The sequence below is a fragment of the Trachypithecus francoisi genome, unplaced genomic scaffold (assembly GCF_009764315.1).
Source record: "Trachypithecus francoisi isolate TF-2019V2 unplaced genomic scaffold, Tfra_2.0 Lachesis_group10, whole genome shotgun sequence".
NCBI lineage: Eukaryota > Metazoa > Chordata > Mammalia > Primates > Cercopithecidae > Trachypithecus > Trachypithecus francoisi.
Window position 1 is genome coordinate 78,244,365 of NW_022681455.1, and position 20,270 is coordinate 78,264,634.

The 20,270-nt window shown below is 44.9% G+C and overlaps 1 protein-coding gene across 1 annotated transcript; it reads left to right on the plus strand.

Moving 5' to 3' along the window:
* Positions 1-899: 899 nt before the first annotated feature.
* On the plus strand, positions 900-18,199 carry GP2 (glycoprotein 2). Its single transcript, XM_033217842.1, has 11 exons — positions 900-1,201; positions 2,517-2,646; positions 4,620-5,060; positions 5,914-6,024; positions 8,177-8,388; positions 8,878-9,026; positions 10,211-10,456; positions 11,259-11,421; positions 12,570-12,654; positions 13,906-13,950; positions 17,415-18,199. Exons 2-11 carry the CDS (start codon positions 2,553-2,555, stop codon positions 17,471-17,473), a joined length of 1,605 nt encoding a protein of 534 aa, XP_033073733.1. The 5' UTR covers positions 900-1,201; positions 2,517-2,552; the 3' UTR covers positions 17,474-18,199.
* The last annotated feature ends 2,071 nt before the right edge of the window (positions 18,200-20,270 follow it).

The following is a 20,270-nucleotide window of genomic DNA, read 5'->3' on the forward strand; positions in this document are numbered from 1 at the left end:
TTAAGAGGAACGGGAAGGTTAAGAGTGGCCACTGGGGAGACTGGGATGGGCACCTGGCCAGATTGAATGGATCAGTGGGCTATTTAGTGGACCCAGTTGTCATAGGTTCCACATTATAGCGACTTTTCTACATTTGCTTTGGGAGTAGAGAAGGTGGCTTGTAGCACTTTTCATTTTTCCTGGTTGAGGTTTTATAGAAGGTGTTACCAATGCCAAGACTCTCCTGTTCCCTTGTCCCCAGTTGCCTTGGCTCCTTAAGGAGTCCCAGAGTGATAGAGAAGAAACAGTGGCCATTTCTTCTGCAAAAGCTTTGGCTCTTTTATGAAGTCCATGATTTCTACCATGCCATGAAAGCCCCGTCCAAGCCTGGAGTTAGTAAGTCCAAGATCCTCTACAGCCTCTTCTCAGTCTCATGCCTTCCAATCCCTAGGGCAGCCTACATATCAAAAGGGATTTACAGGGGCTGCTCTGATGCTTCTTTTATCCAGGAACCTTGGTCTGTCCTTTGCCATCCCAAAATGCATCATCACCAAATTAGCCATTCCAAAACTCCTTAGTATTAGAAATCTGGAGTTGGGTAGAGTCTATGGAACAAGAAATGGAATTTTGTGGAAACATCCACACTCCCTTCCTTCTTTTCCTATTTATCCTCTTAGTCTAACTGGCCCCAAGCTCAGTGGCCTTCAGACAGAAGCAGAAACGTTCCAAGATGATTAGCTAGGAACACAAGGTACAGTTGAAAATCCATTGTGCAAACAAGTGCCTGTTTGATTTTCTCTTCACTTCCCTTTGGGTATTAAGCTTCCTTTCAATTCATGTTTGGTTTCTGGTAATAAATATGGCACCAGTTTCACTGATTGATTATGAAGATTAAATGTGAGAAGTCACGGACGCAAAGTAGTGCCCAGCATGTTCAGCATTCAGCACACAGCACTATTGTTTGTAGGAAGCATTTGCATGATGCTGAGACAGCTGGAAGGGTTTACATTGTGAGGGGAGGGCCCTTCTTTCACCATCCTTTGCGTAAATGGCTTATCTCACCTCCACTCAACAAGCCCAGTGTATGGCCTAGAACTCCCATCATACCTGTGCACCAATTGAGGAGAGACACATGGGTGGGAAATTGCAATAAAAAGCCCACAGCAGGCTGCATTCCCATGGCTGGCCAGAGGAGGAGAAACGCTTTGTGTTCTCATCGGAGGTAAGTCCTGCTTTAAGCCTCAGGAGGCTTTCTCCTAATCCTGGGAAATCTTGATCCGCTGGACTTGCTAGGGTTCTTTGTTTCTGGAAATTTTTAGAACCCAGCAAGGAGTTTGGATCCTGGCCATTGTCAAGTGCTCCAGGTACCACTCTATATCCAACTCAGCCATGCTTCCAGTCACCTGCGATGTTCCAGGCCTATAGCTGCCACCCTTTCCTTTGCCCCAGATACTCCCACCAGGGAACTCGGTCTCTATTGGGATCTCATCTCTAAGAATCACCAATCCTGGCCGGGCGCAGTGGCTCAAACCTGTAATCCCAGCACTTTAGGAGGCCGAGACGGGCGGATCACGAAGTCAGGAGATCGAGACCATCCTGGCTAACATGGTGAAACCCCCGTCTCTACTGAAAATACAAAAAAAAAACTAGCCGGGTGAAGTGGCGGGCGCCTGTAGTCCCAGCTACTCCGGAGGCTGAGGCAGGAGAATGGCGTACACCCGGGAGGCGGAACTTGCAGTGAGCTGAGATCCGGCCACTGCACTCCAGCCCGGGCGACAGAGCAAGACTCCGTCTCAAAAAAAAAAAAAAAGAATCACCAATCCTGGGTGCTCCCCTATCCCTGCTGCCTCATAGCATACTCACGATATCCCTGCCAGAAACCGATCTCTATTTTCCACTGAAGTCTTCCAGAGGTTGTAGGACGTTATCCAAAGATTTGGCCATTCAGGGAAAGGATTTCCCAGAAAAGTAAATGCCATCCAAATGCTGGCAGGCTTTTTGCAGCTCTTTCTTTCTGCCTCGCCACTGCTCCCAACCCCCATTGATTTATTTATTCATCCCTTAATCCTCTAATGAGTACCCCTTGTGTGCCGGATTCTGTACTAGGAGCAAGGAACATGGGGCTCGGTTTGGCATGGTTCCACACTCACAGAAATGTACATGCATAGAGGACATTTCAGGGCACTCTTAACAGCACCCAATGCATCAAACTAAGAAAGGGCAGCCATTACTTTTGTGTGCAGATATCACAGGCACCATATCCCTCTTTCTCTATCCAATCTCTAGAGAGCGTCTACCTCCACCTGAGCAGGGACCATCCTGAGACCTTTCCAGGACATTCTGCAGTACTAGCCAGCTCTGAGCTTGCCTTTGGTTTGCTTACTGTCAACTTTATCTCCCATTATCTTGCTTCATCTGTCCACAAGTCACACCTACACTTTGAGACAATGCAGCTCTTCATGAAGGAAGTCAACGGATCTGTTTCTAAGAACATAGTCTTATGCCCTGATCTTATCTGGGTCTTTCGTTTCCTGTAGCTGCACGGGAAGTCTGCATACAGCAAAGTGACCTGCATGCCTCACCTTATGGAAAGGATGGTGGGTTCTGGCCTCCTGTGGCTGGCCTTGGTCTCCTGCATTCTGACCCAGGCATCTGCAGTGCAGCAAGGTAAGTATTCTGCTCGCCTGGCATCTCAGATGTCAAGGAAGACTTAGCAAGTGAGGATAGAAGTGCAGAGAAGGTGGCTCAGGTAAGGAAGAGGAATTGGCAGTTCTAAAGCAAAGACTCAGAGCTAGAAATCAAGGGAAACATGGTGAGACACAATGGAAATCAAGTCACAATCATCTCTCAAAGAATCTAATCAGAAATTCCCTTGAAACGGCAGTGGGAGCCAGTTAACATAACTTCCCATGCCCATATCTTTGGGAGATCAGAGAGCCCAGATTAAAGAAGATCAAGAAATACACAACTTAGTCACCTTGTACTGGCAAGTGCCTTCTTCTTTTCCTGAAAGGGCTAGATTAAATGATCTTTTTATGAACTGGGCAATTCAGATACTTGCAGAAAGGAGTCTCAGACTTAGAGTGTAAATTTCAGCGCTGTGGAGGAGGGTGGGTGAGGGAATTGAACTCATTGGAGGCCTCCAGTGGAAAAACGCAGGGTGTGCAAGAAGTAATCTAAGAACAACAAATGCAGGGATTCCTTGTCTTAAGTACATGCATGAGCAAAGTTTGAAAATCTCTTTTTCTGAAAGACCCTTCTAATGTGTATTATAAGCATGTGCAAAACTTGAAAATCTCTTTTTTTAGAAAGCCCCTTTAACATGTATTATAAGCACATGATCCTGTGTGTGCACTTAGCCCCTTCTTCAGGCATCTACAGCATTCAACAAATCAGAACTAGAGAAGAGAATTCGCTTGACCCTGGTACTCTGCTTGGCATTTTACACATATTATCTCACTTAATCCTCTAACAATCATTTAAGGCCTTCTTTCCCAAAATGAGGTGTATATATTCCAAGATGATTCGGGGGATGCCTAGCAAATTCTTAACAAGTTTTTAACGGCTTTATGTTTATTTTTTATGCATATCTAAAAAATATAACTAGCACATGATATCTATGTTATCACACATATTATTCTTTAAGATGAAACTAATTCTTAGAGATAATCATTGAAAGAAACATTTTAAGTCAATAATAGGACAGGCAAACACATGTATGGCAAAGGTCATGACCCAAGGCATAGGAATGGATAAAGTTTGAGAACCACTAGTTCACAGACATGGTTTTGCCAATGAGTCTCAGGGGACTTAAGTCACCTGCCAAGGTCACCCAGCCAGCAAGTGTGGAATTGGATTTAAAGTCAGCCTGACCAGCCTGTGGTCTTCCTCCTTCACTTCTCTGCCTCTTCATACATCACAATTTCTAAAACTGTTTTGAAAAATGATAGGTCAACAATCAGAAATGGTCTTGTTAGGTCAGTGGTTCTCAATTGGAGGTGATATCGCGCAGGGGACATTTGGCAATGCCTGGAGAACACTTTGGGGCATGCTGCTGGGATCTGGTAGGTAGAGACCAAGGATACTCCTAAACATTCTGTAGGGCACAGGATGGTTCCTCCAATAAAGAATGACCCAGCCAAAATGTCAATAGTGCCAAGGTTTGGAATTCTTACATTAGATTGTGCTACTGGTATGGAAAAATGTCTATGTCATGTTAAGTAAAAAGTGCAAGTGGAAAAAAAGATGTTGTACAGAATTAAACTTATTTTAAACATGCCTAAGAAGAATCTGAAGGCTACATAACAAATTTATTGTTTCTTCTGGGGATGAGATGGGCTTATGGCAACTTTCATTTTTGCTTTATTCATTTTAATGATGTTTGAGGTTCTTTTTCAGTGAGCCTATATTACATTTATAATGAGAAAAACAAATATTAGTCAAACAAGGCTGCTGTGCATGAATGCACAGGAAAGAACTTTGTTACTCTGAGGCGGGGAGGGAGATTGGGCAGGATGTCCTCAATGTCTATAAAATACCGCAGAAGATCCTCACTGATTATTCTACCCCCAAGGTGATGAAGTTGATGTTTAATTAATGGATTAAACATTAAACCCAACTGCACTCTGTCACTTTCCCAGGTTATGGAAACCCCAGTGAAGCCAGTTTCTATGGGCTGGACTTGGACTGCGGAGCTCCTGGCACCCCAGAGGCTCACGTCTGTTTTGACCCCTGTCAGAATTACACCCTCCTGGATGAACCCTTCCGAAGCACAGAGAACTCAGAAGAGAACCCGGGGTGCGATGAGAACATGAGTGGCTGGTACCGCTTTGTAGGGGAAGGAGGAGTGAGGATGTCGGAGACCTGTGTCCAGGTGGGCCGATGCCAGACAGCCGCTCCCATGTGGTTGAACGGGACCCACCCTGCTCTTGGGGATGGCATCATCAACCGCACTGCCTGTGCCCACTGGAGTGGCAACTGCTGTCTCTGGAAGACGGAGGTGCTGGTGAAGGCCTGCCCAGGCGGGTACCACGTGTACGGGTTGGAAGGCACTCCCAAGTGTAATCTGAGATACTGCACAGGTGAGCAGCAGAGCCCTGGAGGAGGCAGCTACACAGTCAACGAGATGCACCCCAGGATCAGTAAAGTGAGTGGAGCAAGTCAATAGGAAACAGGAAAGGATGCAGAGCAGCCTTGACTCAGCTCCTGCCCAGTGAGAACACAACACAGGTGTTGTCAGACCTTCCAACATTTCAAGCCAGAAATTCTCATTTAAGGGTGAAATTTCCCAGTTTATAAATGTCTGTAGCATAAAATCCAGAACTCATGCTCATTCAGATTTTGGCTCCATTTGGGAAGTTAAATTTGCCTCCCTGAGCCTCGGTGTTCTGATCTGAAAAAAAAGGGGTAACAGCAAAAATAACAGCTAACACATAATGCTAACAATGTCCTTGTTGCTATCCTAAGTACTTCAAATGTATTAACTCATTTGATCCTCTCCCCAGTTCCATAAGATAAGTGCTACCACACTTATTACCACAATGAGGGGCACAGAGAGATTAAGGGGCTGTCCTAGTACCACAGAGCTGGAGCATGGTAGAGCTGGGATTTGAACTTGGCATTCTAGCTCCAGCATCCATGGGCTTAACCACCATGCTGTCCTTTCTCATTTTGATTAAGTGGGCTAATACATTCATTGTCCTTAGAATAGAGTCTTGTCTGTAGTAAGTGTTCAGGTGGCAGCTTTAGGGCTCTCACTTATCCCACTGGACTGGGAGTCAGGAAATCTGAGTTTGAGGCTTAACGCTTCCACTAAGTATCACACAATCTTGGCAAGATTCTTGTGCCCCAGTGGAATGAGAAGGTTGGACTTGGGGGCCTCAAGTCCAGCCCACACTGCATCCTGATCTTCTCTCTCCATGCCCCATCACCTAGATCCCTCCACTGTGGAGGACAAGTGTGAGAAGGCCTGCCGCCCCGAGGAGGAGTGCCTTGCCCGCGACAGCACCTGGGGCTGTGTCTGCAGACAGGACCTCAATAGCTCTGGTGAGTGGCTCACTGGGCCAGTAACTACCATCCTGAGTGGGCAGGGCAGGAGGGAGGGAGCTTTAGAGAGTCAGGATAAGGTATAAAGCAGAGTCGGGGGCAAGGACCTGAGCTCAAGGGAATGTGGGCTCTCCAATCCATGTGCTGTAAAGCCAGTGGGTTTGCAAGGATAGGAGGGCAGGGTTGGAGCACATTTCCAGGTCAGCTGCTGGGCTACAGCCTCAGGAAATGGTTCTGACATGCACAGGCTTGACCCCTGAGGCTGAAGGTACTGAAGATGATAATTCTGCAAATGTAGGAGCTATGTTTTCATAGTCACAGGGTCTTCATGTCAGGGACATGGGCAGACTTCTGGGGACAGGTCACTATTGTCTCTGAGCCTGAATGTTCTCATCTGTAAAATGAGGTTAAGGTGATAATAATACCCACCATACAGGGCTATTGTGAGAACTAAATCTGAGCTGTCCAATTGGGAAGGCTCAGGAGGTGATGAATTTCTCATCCCAGGAGGCGAGCAAGCAGAGTGTGATGGCCCATGGGTAGGGATGTCATAGACAAACAGTAAGCCCTGGACAGGGGCTGGATGAGCCTCCCGCTGAGATTATTTCCCTCCATCACTGAACTCTAACAAGGGCCTTTGATCTTGCCCTTGGCACAAGCATGCCTTCCTCTGAGCACACTCCAAGTCCCTATGGAAGAGAGCGTGTTCTAGGCAGCAGGACAAGAAGGAGCATGACACATTTGGAAAACGGAGCTGCAGTGTGAATGGGGCAATGCTTAGATGTGCCCAGCAGGAGCACCCTGGGAAATGAGGGGTAGGGAACAACCAACAACCTTGATCTCCTTAAAGACTCTTTCTGCTCATTGAGTGGATGAGGCCCCAGAGAGTCAGTGTGGTTTTCTGGGCTTTGGGCCCATCGCAGAGTCAGAACTTGGACTTTAAGGAGGCCCTCCCTGTACTTGGATGGGCTCCAAGGACAGCCTCAGCTGACTGAGTGAGCAGGTGGCCTGCCTCACGTCTTCATCAGTGGCCAGCAGAATGATGGCTGTCCAGTGGGCCCCATTGCTTACAGACACGTCCCTCTGCATATACTTCTGTCTGTATCTTTATCGTATTGAAGTATAATAAGCTGTGGGTATGTTGGTGTTTACACAAGACCAAGAAATCCTCATAGGCCAAGTCCATGCCTTATTTACTTTGTGTTGAATGCACCTAGCATTTGAGAAGGTGGTTGGTAAAGTGGCTCATGCCTGTAATCACAGCACTGTGGGAGGCTGAAGTGAGCAGATCACCTGAGGTCAGGAGGTTGAGACCAGCCTGGCCAATATGGCAAAACCCCATCTCTATAAAAATACAAAAATTAGCCCGGTGTGGTGGCACATGCCTGTAATCCCATGCCTGTAAGCCCAGCCTCAGGAGGCTGAGGCAGGAGAATCACTTGAATCCAGGAGGCAGAGGTTGCAGTGACCTGAGATTGCACCACTGCACTCCAACCTGGGCAACATAGCAAAACTCTGTCTAAAAAAAGAAAAAGGAGAGAGAGAGAGAGAGAGAGAGAGAGAGAGAGAGAGAGAGAAGGTGGTTGGTAAATATATATTGAATCAATGCATTCATAAATGCAATAGAAACTGTCTTCCTATTAGTTTACTATTTGTCTACCCTATTCAAATGTTAGCTCTATAACAGTGGGAATTTTGTCAGTTTTGGTAAGGGGCTATTTTGGTAAGTGTTGTAGCCCCAGTGCCTGGCAGATAGTAGATGCTCAAGAAGTTGTGTGTTGAATAAATGTTGAGTTAAAATATGATAGCTCTGAACTTGGTCAGATGTGCTGACTCAACAAGGTAGCATATATCTAACTTTGATTCTAGTATGGAATGCAAGTCCATCCTGCCTCCCCAAATAACACAATCCCCAAGAGGAATTAGACCAAAAAACCTTAGCCAAGCCTGCACATAGGACACTTGGAAATCTTGAATGAGGGGCCCCCTTTGCCAGTCTCACCTACTGCCAGTCTAGGCATGAATTCTGTCTGGATCCCAGGGACCTTCTAGTTTACATAATCTTCTGGGTCATGGAGACCTTACCAAAGAGTAGGGAAAGTGGGCTTCCAGACTCATGTCCATTCCACTTGCCTTCATCTCTGCTTTGCAGATGTCCACAGTTTGCAGCCTCAGCTAGACTGTGGGGCCAGGGAGATCAAGGTGAAGGTGGACAAATGTTTGCTGGAAGGCCTGGGTTTTGGGGAGGAGGTCATTGCGTACCTGCGAGACCCAAACTGCAGCAGCATCTTGCAGACAGGGGAGAGGAACTGGGTATCTGTGACCAGCCCCGTCCAGGCTAGTGCCTGCAGGAACATTCTGGAGGTAAGTGGCTTTCACACCACTGCTGCCAGAAGGTATGTGTTGGGCTGATGGGACCTATCATAGTAGCTCTGAGATCTTGGACAAGCCACTTAGCTTCCCTGAGCCCCAGGGTTATGTAAGAGTGCACATGTTGGTTTACATAAAGAACTTAGTATAAATCTGACATGTGAGTTTCATAAACGTAAGCTACAATTATGATCATTTTAATTAGGGATGTGGGGGAGGGATGCAGAGAAGCAAGCTTGTCAGTTCCTGACTCTTCCCAAGGGTCAATAATTTATTGGTCTAGTTTTTTGTCTGGTATCCTCATTCCCCTTCCCACAAAGTGTCAGTAACACTGAAGGAGGAGGTCCCTTTACCTCCATGAGCTCAGAAGGTAGGGTGACTGCATGGTTAAACACATTGACTCTAGAAATCAGATCTGGATTTGAGATACACCTACATACGCTTACACATAAACATCTGTGTGGTTTTGTTTTTATGCCAAAGAGAAATCAAACCCATGCCATCTACAAAAACACCCTCTCCTTGGTCGATGATTTCATCATCAGAGACGCCATCCTCAACATCAACTTCCAATGTGCCTATCCACTGGACATGAAAGTCAGCCTCCAAGCTGCCTTGAAGCCCATTGTAAGGTATGGCATTGACCCTTGCCCTTTGACCTATAACCTTAGCAATAGTCACATCACACTTACTTCAAGTGTAGACTATGATGACCACACCATATTACCAACCTCCTCCAGGAGCCTCCAGTCATTCAATCATTCATTCCACAAGTACTCATTGATTGTATATTAAAGATGTTCAGCATGAACAAGACAGACATAGATTATTCTGTGGATATTAAAGATTGTTATAACTAGGCAATGCAGCAACATGAAACAGTGCTTACTAAATGTGCTAGAAAACAAAAACACAGGACAAGTTCATTCACCTTGACGAACAAAGGTATTAGGCAACTAATTAAATCAATAACTACTTATAAGCAAGATGAGTGCAATGTAAAAAAAAGTGGGGTGCTTTGGGAGCAGGAAATAGGGGTTCCAGACCCCTGTTGGTGGTGGATTTGATGGGGACAGAACAGCTTCCCTGAAGACATGAGATTGAAGCAGAGACCAGCTTTTGTCTGATAAACAGGCATCCCATCCCCAACAGAAATAGCATCAGATAGCAATTTGGGCAGGGGCTTTTCTCTGTTTTGTTGCGTTTCTGTGCCTGGAATGGGGTCCTGTTGAATCAGTTCCTTAGCATCCCTAGATTTGCCAGGGGACTTTCTGGGAAGTCAAAAATCCAGAGTGCCCATCTCATTCCTTATTGCCCCCTGATATCACAAAGCAACAGGATCAGAAGGATTAGAAATTTTCTAATTCAGTGGTTTCCACATGGTTTGGTGCTGGGGCTCCTGGTTCACAAAAAATCAAAAGGAAAACCATTTCTGTTGTTAAAATTGGTGTTTCACTGAAGACTGTGGAATGGAGGGAAGCGATCTGCTGCTAAAAAATGTAAACACACAGAACTGGTTCTCAGCTCCACTCTCCAGGTGAGAAGATGGAGGTGTACACTCAGTTATTCCTTCAGTGAGAGATATATGTGTAACTTGTCCTGCAGGGAGGATCAGTGGAAATCCTGGAGACAGACTTGTCTGTCCAGTTTGGTGCCTAGAAGCTAATAAATGCTCAGTTTAAATGAATGATTGAAGAGTTCACTTAAGGATCCAAGATATGTGTCTTTGCCTTCATAAGTGTGTTAAGTAAGTAGCAGGGCTTGATTTATGTTGTTCTCTCTGAGGTTCCCACTCTTGTGGCTTTCCTTTTCTCAGCTTCCTGAACGTCAGTGTGGGTGGGGATGGAGAGTTCATTGTTAGGATGGCCCTCTTCCAAGACCAGAACTACACGAATCCTTATGAAGGGGATGTAGCTGAACTGTCTGTTGAGTCCATGCTCTATGTGGGCGCCATCTTGGAGCAAGGGGACACCTCCCGGTTTAACCTGGTGTTGAGGAACTGCTATGCCACCCCCACTGAAGACAAGGCTGACCCTGTGAAGTATTTCATCATCAGAAACAGGTAACGACCAATTCTAGAATTATCATTTGGCCTTACTAACGTTTACGGGAAAATGTTCATCTCATCCATCCCTAGCAGATGTGTAAGTTGTATTACATATCATAAACACACTCTTTGACTCAGAAATATCACTCCTGAGATTTTAGCCTAAAATATTAATACCAAATAGGTGGGTAGGATGAATAAATGCCAATATTTTTCCATTTCCATATTCTTGATAACTTTGGCAACAGGCTTATTGTTCAAAACCAGGGAATCAATTTGATAGTAATGGATTATTACACTGAAGTGAACACTGGTCAATATGAAAACAATATGATAAATGTTGTGGGATGAAATATTATTGAACATGCCCGGCTGACAAAAACAAGGGAAAAATGCATTTCTATAGATCATGATTTAAATTACAGTAATAATCCTAGCTAATATTTGTCATTGAGCTTAGCTATGTGCCAAGAAATATATGTAGGTTATCTGATTAAATGCTCACATCAGTCTCATAAAGTGTATATTACTGTCTCCACTTTACAGATAAGAAAAGTAAGGTTCAGTAAGGATGAGTAACCTGCCCATAATCACTTAGCTAGAACATGGGTCGGGCTAGAATGTAAAATCAGTCTGTTTCACTCCAGAGACTGTGCCCTCAAATAATTTAAGCCATGTGAGTTTATGGATATATCTTGGAGGAAACAGAGGAATAGAAAAAGTCCACTTTATCATGATGGAGGGAACCCGAGGTACTCTTTAATTTTCTCCACTGCTATTTTAAGAAGTCACACCTTTGCCCCTGTCACCCTCCCAGCTGCTCAAATCAACGTGATTCCACCATCCACGTGGAGGAGAATGGAAGGTCCTCGGAAAGCCGGTTCTCAGTTCAGATGTTCATGTTTGCTGGACATTATGACCTAGTGTTCCTGCATTGTGAGATTCATCTCTGTGATTCTCTTAATGAACAGTGCCAGCCTGTGAGTTTCTCTTTGAACTGAACTCTTCAGAGCCCGGCATGGAGCCTGGTACCTGATAGACTCTCCATATATATTTATTGCAATTATGAATGAAGGGAGGGTGGGAGGGAGGGGAAAGGGAGGGAAAGGAAGGGAAAGGGGAAGGGGAAAGAGAAGGGGAAGGGAACTGAAGGAAGGAGAGAAGGAAGGGAATGGGAAGGGGAAGAGGAAGGGGAAGAGGAAGGGGAAGGGAAGGTTAGGGAAGGGGATGAGGAAGGGGAATAAGGGAGGGAAGGGAAGGGAGTCAGAAGGGAAGAGGGAGGGAAAAAGGAATACAGGAGGGATGGAGAAGGAAAGGAGGAACAGGGAAGGAGAGAAGGAAGGGAGCAGGATGAAGAGACGGAAAGAGATGGGTAGGTGTGTGGATGGGAGGGAGGGAAGAATGAAGGATAAATAGATATACTCTAGGTCTCCTAAAGGCCCAAATCTAAGCAATTTTTGTGTCCCCAGGAGGCAGATTTGATAAAGAAATCTTTCTACTAGATTCCATTGGCATCTCTTAAATGATTATAATCATAGATGACGTTTTTAGTGCTTGCTCTTTGTCAAGCACCATGCTAAAACTTCTGCATACCTTTTCTCATGTAACTCTCAGAACAACCCTGTAAGTAGATTGTTTTATCTACCCCACTGTGAGGGTCAGAGAAGTCCTTGCCCACAGGGCCACACACAGTTAGAAAATATCAGAGCCAGGGTGTGCCCCAGCCGAGAGGTGACTCCAATGCCCCTGCTCTTGCCTGCATTTGGCACTGCCTGTGAATAGTTGGTATTTTCCGAGTGCTTACTTTGTGCCCACGTGTTGCAAGCACATCTCATTTTCATTTTCACAGCCAGGTGGGTATTATTTAGTTATTGTAGAGAGGCAAAGTCATTGGCCCCAAATTATACAGCTAAAAGAAAGTCTCTACTTGATGAAATTCAAACCCAGATTTGTTTGGCATGACAGTGATAATTTTCTAGATTGAGATAACCACAGCATCGGAATTAGGGCCATAGCATGAACCAGTTCTGGACCCAGTTCTTGGTCCAGAGTTGCCCATTGCAGGAGCAGTCTAGATAGAATCCAGACATTTAAATTTTGATATAATAAAAGTTCATCATCCCTACAGTCTTGCTCAAGAAGTCAAGTCCGCAGTGAAGTACCGGCCATTGACCTATCCCGGGTTCTAGATTTGGGACCCATCACTCGGAGGGGTAAGTGACCAAATCCCAGTGACAAGACCTGCTGGCTGAGTGTTGACTGTTAACCACAGATGCCTGGGGTCACCAGCCCAACTTCTCAGGGCTTTTCTGCCACCTCAGTCTGACCCTTACTGAAAAACCTATTCTTTGAGATGCTTTGGGTAATAATAACAATATTGTCATTTGGACCTCCTGTGTGCTTAGAGACCAGGCTAAGCTCTTGCATCCATCAATTCACTTAATCCTCCCATGCCTGTGTCCATTTTACAGGCGAGAAACTAAGACTCAGAGAGATTAAGTGACTCGCCCAAGATCCCCCTACTCATGAGTGGCTAGAGTTAGGACTGAACCCAGCTCAGTCTGATGCCAAAACATGTGGCCTTTTCCTTATTCCACCTGTTTCCAGGTCCCCATAACTCAGTTCCTTACAGGTGAAGTATAAGTCCTAAATCCCATTTAAATGCAACTTTGTTTTCTGGTGAATGACTGTGTTTTCCAAAATTCATTTATGGTATTCTGGAGTATAATATAGGGGAGACTTTCCAATGGCTCCTCATATTTTCATCCATCCTACTCATGGATTTACAGTAGTGTTTATTTAGTGCTTTTATTTCCACCAGGATGGAGAAGTGGAAGAATGAAAGCCTTTTTTTTCCCCCTAAAGAAATTAAGACGTAATAATGTTGGTAATAATAATACTTTCCTTGTGCCTGGCACTTTGTCAAATGCCTTTATACGCATGATCACTTTGAATGCTCACAGCAGGTGAGGGAGGTAAAGCATTATCACCATTTCCATTTTCCAGAACAAACAGAGGCTATCTCATGAAGAAGGCTCTGGCCCGAGTTTTCCTACCATTTTACTGAGCTCTCAACTTGAAGCCTCAAGTGGCATCACAGGGTAACTTGGTGGAGGTTAAGAACTTTCACTTTTGAATCAGACATACTGGGGTTTTAATCCCAGCTCTGCTACTGACTGGAAAGGTCAATTTGGCAAGTCCCTTAACATCACTGAGCTCCAGTCTTCTCATCTGTCAAATGGGGATGAGAATACTTTCCTCACAAATCTGTTAGGAGGATTAAGTCTAAGATGCATGCAATGTGTCTAGAAAGGTGCCTGTGCCAGATCATAGATGCCCCCACGGTGTGGATGGCCAGTGGTTGTGATGGCCACGTCTAGGAGGATGTGAAGCAGTTACAGCCACAGTGCTGCAGTCACTGAAGCATGACTGAGGAAACCCTCCCCTTCTATTCTTGTTCACAGGTGCACAGTCTTCTGGTGTCATGAATGGAACCCCTGGCACTGCAGGTACATCATTTTCTCATGCCTTTCCCATAGCTTTCTCAACTCTCCTTTGTCTTTTCAATTCTGCCCCTTTTACGGCCCAGACCCTATGCTAGGGACACTGACATTAATCAGACCCAAGATTGGCCTTTGAGATGCCCACAGTCTAGCGGAGGAGACAGTCCTTTGACAAGAAATATATACTGTGTGCCAAGTCTTGTTCTGGGCACTGAAGATGTGATGGCAAACAAAAGAGCCCAGGTGCCTACCCTCATAGAGCTTATGCACCAGTGTGGAAAGTAGAAAACAAAAAGTAAACATGGTACTTTGGAAATAAAAGAAAATGATATGATAGAAGAGTAATAATGCCTTAAAATAGACATTCATTTCTTTTTTATCAAACTCAAGAAGTTTTTATTTTTTTTAAATTCATTTTCCTTTAAATTCTGGGATACATGTGCAGAACATGCAGGTCTTTTACATAGGTATACATGTGCCATGGTGGTTTGCTGCACCCATCAACCCGTCATCTAGGTTTTAAGTCCCACACGCATTAGGTATTTTTCCTAATGCTCTCCCTCCCCTTACCCCCCATCCCCTGGCAGGCCCTAGTATGTGATGTTCCCTTCCCTGTGTCCATGTGTTCTCATTGTATAGACGTTCATTTCTGTCACACATAAATGAAGCTTAGAGGCAAACTATCCAAGGCTAGTGGGGTAGCACCATAAAGCCGTCAAAGATCCAGGCTCTTTCCAACTCATGCCTCCACCATCTTTGAGGTGTGGCCATCATCTTCATGTTCCAAGATGGCAGCCAGAGCTCCAACATTTGTATCCAGACAGCAGGATGGAGGGAACAAGGAAGAAGCCAATGAGTGTTAAAAGACATTCCTGAAAGCTAGCACCTTATACCTCCACTTACATCTCATTGGCTGGTGCTTAGTCACATGCCACACCTTGCTGCAAAGGAAGCTAGGAAATGCAATCTTTACTCTGGGTGGGCCGTGTGCCTAACCGATGTTTGATGGCTTTATTATCAAGGTAGGAAGGAAGAAAGACTGTCAGAATGGATAAGTGGTCAGAAAAACTTTCAGAATAAGTGATGTTTAAGCCAAATGAGAAAAATGAGTCAGAGGTGCAAATGTTAGGGGAATGAGCCCTATATGCATGGGAACACCAACAATTCATTGCACAAGTGAGACAGGCACTTGAGCAAATAAATGACAAGTAGGTAGATGGTACAGAAAGAGTACATAAAAGGCTAATTAACTGTATTGGATAAGGTCTGGAAAGAATTTCACCAGGTAGTAACATCTGAATGGGTTTTAGATTAATGACTTGGAGCTAAACAAGATGACTAATAAAAGAAATATCACACACACACACACAGAGCGAGACAGAGAGAGAGAGAACATTTTTACATTTTTTACATATTTATAGGGTACTAGAAATATGTTTTGGACAAAATGGAAAGCACATACTATTAAGATTTGCTTTCCCACAAAATGACCTATACTGGTGAACCCAGATATGAAAAGGTTCTTTCTATCCTCAAAGCCCAAACTTAGACGGCAGTTTTTAAATTGCCCAAGTAAGTCCAAGATGGACTCTGTATGTTCAGTGCCAGCATTCAGACAATGCTAAGAAAAGTCACGCTCATTGAGAGGAGTGGTTAGAACTCATTCTAAAAGCAGCTTAGGCCAAGTGTGGGTGGCTCATACCTGTAATCCCAGCACTTTGGGAGGCCGAGACAGGCAGATCACTTGAAGTCGGGAGGTTGAGACCAGCCTGACCAACATGGAGAAACCCTATCTCTACTAAAAATACAAAATTAGTTGGGCATGGTGGCATGTGCCTGTAATCCCAGCTGCTTGGGAGACTGAAGCAGGAGAATCGCTTGAACCCAGGAGGAGGTTTCGGTGAGCTGAGATTACGCCATTGCACTCCAGCCTGGGCAACAAAAACGAAACTCCGTCAAAAAAAAAAAAAAAGCAGCTTGAAGTCAGGAACCTCAAGTCTCATTCCTTTCTGCCAGTCCTTCTGGTTAGCCCGGTGCCTGGAACAGTGTGGTTTCCCAGTACAGTTTGCCAAATTGACTAATTTCTAGAATGAGTGGTGGATTTTGGACGCTTCTGGACAAGGAGGGAATCAGTCTGATGTTGAGGCAGCCTACCCCCTACAAGAGGGCACTTGTGGTTTTCATTGTCTGCTGTCACAATCATCTTTGATGTTTTAGAACTAATTGAACATCAACCTGTTTTATAATTATAACTTTTTGTCATGAATTGTGTCTGAAATTTATATTTCTCTCCTCACTTCTAGGACATCAGCCAATTACTTTGAAATTGGGGTAATGGGGAGATTTTATAATTTGGTAGTACAGCAGGAAGGCTCCCATGTTTCTCCTAGGCCCTCCAATACAAGACAGTTATCATCGGGGATCCATGTCCTTCACTGAAACTGAGTACACAGTGATGTGCCAAAGAGATACAATCCCAGCAGAACTAGATCTTAGAGTCTAACTTTTAAAACCAACATTTATATAGTGTTTACCATGTGCCAGGTGCTGATCTCAATGCTTAATATGAACTCACTCATTTAAGCTGTACAAAAATCCAGTGAAGTCACAGGAGCTATTAATATTTCTCTTTGGCATACAGGAAAATAAAGGCAGAGAGGTTTAATAACTTTTCTGGGACTGCCCAGCTAAGTATAGAGCTGAGATGCTAAGCTAAGTAATCAGGCCTCAGAGGCAGTGCTTTTTAACCTCTGTATCTTTCTGCCCCTTCAGTATTAGTCAGCATAAGTAATGCTAGCTGCTATAACAAACAGTCCCCAATCTTCTGTGTCTTTACACAACAGCATTGTTTCTCACTAAATCACTGGGGGAGGGGATGCAGTTCTACTCTATGTAGTCATTAGGAGCTTGGGCTTCTACTACCTTCTGGTAACTTCTGGCAACTCCACTATCCCCTGCAAGTCCTATCTTGGATACTCTGCATCTGCTCCCTTAGATGGTAGATGAGAGAGCAACAGGACATATCCATGTCCTTCACCGAAACTGAGTACACAGTGATGTGCCAAAGAGATACAATCTCAGCAGAACTAGATCTTAGAGTCTAACTTTTAAAACCAATATTTATATAGTGTTTACCATGTGCCAGGTGCTTTAAGGATCAGACATATAAATGGCACAGATGACTTCCATGTACATTTTATTGGCCAGATTCAGTCACATGGCCCCACCTACTTGCAAAGGACACTGAGAAAAATTGCCTTACTGTGCGTCTAGAGGAAAATGAAAAAAAAAAATTTAGTGATTAGATAGCTTTGCCTCTACCATGTGAGTCTCAGAGACTATAATCAGGCCAGATATCAAAGATGCTTTGCCTTTCTCATCCTTGTGTTGCAAAAGACAAAGAGGCCAACTTATGTTTACTCCTGACTCCCAAAGCCCAACACTTGACAGTCATCTTTCTTGTATTTCAGGGTTCCTGGTGGCCTGGCCCATGGTCCTCCTGACTGTCCTCCTGGCTTGGCTGTTCTGAGAGCTCCACTGAGCATCTGGCCTTGAAGTTTGTGTTCTTCCCTCTGGCAACGGCTCCCTTCGCCACTTCTGCTTTCCACTCCAATTCACACAGTCTTGGTATTAACAGACTCAAGGCCAGGCTAGGTTTCGGGAAAGGGAAGAACTTTCACCTTCTTTAAAACTCTCAGCTGGGCGCAGTGGCTCACGCCTATAATTCCAGCACTTTGGGAGGCTGAGGCAGGTGGCTCACCTGAGGTCAGCAGTTCAAAACCAGCCTGGCCAAAATGGTGAAACCCTGTCTTTACTAAAAATACAAAAATTAGCCAGGCATGGTGGCAGGCACCTGTAATCCCAGTTACTTGGGAGGCTGAGACAGGAGAATCGCTCGAACCCGGGAGGTGGAGGTTGCAGTGAGCTGAGATTGTGTCATTGCACTCCAGCCTGGGTGACAGGGCAAGACTCTGTCTCAAAAAAAAAAAAAAAGGCAACATGGTGGGGTTCCTGTCAGTCTGTCCTGGGCTGCCCTTCTTATTTGTTAATGGGACCTTGAAAGCAAGCTTGCTAGGTGCCCTCTGTGGCTTTAGCCTTTACCGGAAGTGTGGCGCATGTTTTTAACTCCAGGGAAGAGGTATCCTGTCACTAGGGTATGGGATGAGCATGGAGAAGAAGAACCGGCCATGATTCCTTCCTAAGCATCTCCTGTTCTGACTGCTCATGAATTGAAGAGACTGACCCTTGCATTCACTCTGCTTCCTCTGATTGTTTGTATCATGGTTTCCAAAAATCCCCATGGGAACATATCAAAGGGCCACTTTTGGAGACTCTGCTCCAGGAAAAACTAGTCCCCATAGCTCCCCTATCCCCCACCATACCATAGACATGCTGTGACTTAGAGAACTACACAAACATCCTTGGGACCTAGATGCTGGAGGAATGACTTGATTTTGATGTAGAAACTTCATCACCCAAGGGAGTACCTCTCACTGTAAACGGTGCTGTGCTTGCTCTGAAGGATTAAGCAACAAGTCCCAGCAGAAGCAATGCACCAGTCCTGCTATGGGAATGTAACTGCAAAGCCTAGGAGATGGGTGAAGTCCCTTTCTGGAGACCTTTAATGAGTACTTCAAAGCACTCCACAAAGATGCAACAAATAGGGCATCACACATACCCAGGCATTAATACTCACGGGCATATATATAGATGCTGAAATGTGTACACTGACTTATGCCCTTCCCACAGCTACAGATAAGGCCTCGCAAAGCTGGCCTCAGAGACACATCAGGAACCAAGGTAGACCAGCAGGTGCCAAGCCTGTGTATCTGCTTGGAGGAGACGTTCCAGCGTGCTGCCTTGTTCAGAGATGGTGTCGTTGCGAGAAACAGAAACCCACTACAATTTCTCAGGCAAAAGGGGAGTTAATTATAAGGACGTAGGAGCACAAAGTTCAAGTGCAAGAGATACCTCCAGGCTGCACAAGCTCTGGGAGTGGGGCCCGGCAAGCCAAAAGAAGCCACAGTTTGTCTTGCCTTCTGTCCCTCTTTCTGAAGCCACATAGCCTTTTATGACGGTGTATCTTTGCATTGCCTTTGTTTTTTTTTTCTGTCTCTGAAGCCAGCTTTTCCTGTTCACTCATCCCTTGATTAAATATGGGCATTCCAGCTTCACATTACTTTCTAATTCAGGGACCAACAGAGACTGGTTAACCTGTTGCCATCCCACCTCCAAATTGCAACAGGGAATTTGACTTCGCTGCTTGGGTCAGGGTTCAATAGTCTGGGCCACGGGACTGGGACTATCTAACACACAGCCAAAGTGGCTGACCTGATGGGGCAGATCTCACACGAATGGGGTCGTTTCTTGGACAGACATCCCAAGGGCCACTATGATAGTGGCTTCTCTAAAAGAGGAGTTCCTGAGAGGAATTGCATTCTGTTTCCCAGTGAGTTAGAGGAGTCCTACCTACTACATCCCAAGGCAGGTGGCATGGTAGAAATAGGCCTGAAAGGGAGGTCAGGTTCTAACCTTCTCCTCTCTCTGAGGCTCAGCTGCTGCCTTCTGTAGAATAAAATGGGTTGGTCTGTAACAAGATTTTCAAAAATGTATAGCAGTGGAACTTTACAATTTGACATGGACATCCAGAGATTAAAAGCAAATAGATTCTTGATGATGTCAGGTGGGGAACTCAGCTCTCCATTCTGTGATTCCTTCCTCTGCAGGCCCTCAAAGCAACTCCATAAAAACTCACAGAGCTGCCAGGCCAATGTTTTGGAGCACCCTGGGACATATGAACTCTAGCATAATGTGCAGGAGAAATTACATAAGATTCCACTTAGAGCCAATCTCAGCTATCTATCTGTCTGGCTGTCTACCTATCATCTATCTGTCTATCTATCTATCTATCTATCTATCTATCATCTACCTCCTATCTACCTATTATCTACATACCTACCAACTCAATTATCATCTAGCTAGCTAGCTAGTTACACCTTTTTCTTTTCTACAAATGAGCATGTTGTCTGAATAACAATCTCTGAATGTCCAGTCCACTTCATTCATTCAGTCAACACAAATTTGTTTAGCAATTTGTATGTCCCAGGTCCAGGGACCTGGGTACAATAATTAATTAGATGTAATCCCTTCCCTTGGAAGGTTCACAATCCTGGCAGAACCCAAACTCACATAGAGGCACTTACAGGCAAACCACCAACACACATACCCACTTATCCCCAAACATAGGCCTGTATACCCAGAGGCATCTATCCACACCAACACACACATTCTAACAGACACACACAGCAACCTCATGTGCCCAAAGG

Coding starts and splice junctions, on each gene's coding strand:
- GP2 (XM_033217842.1), top strand. CDS start 2,553: ATGCCTCACCTTATGGAAAGGATGGTGGGTTCTGGCCTCCTGTGGCTG. Junction 5,061..5,913: donor TAATCTGAGATACTGCACAG/GTGAGCAGCAGA, acceptor CCCATCACCTAG/ATCCCTCCACTGTGGAGGAC. Junction 13,951..17,414: donor TGGAACCCCTGGCACTGCAG/GTACATCATTTT, acceptor CTTGTATTTCAG/GGTTCCTGGTGGCCTGGCCC.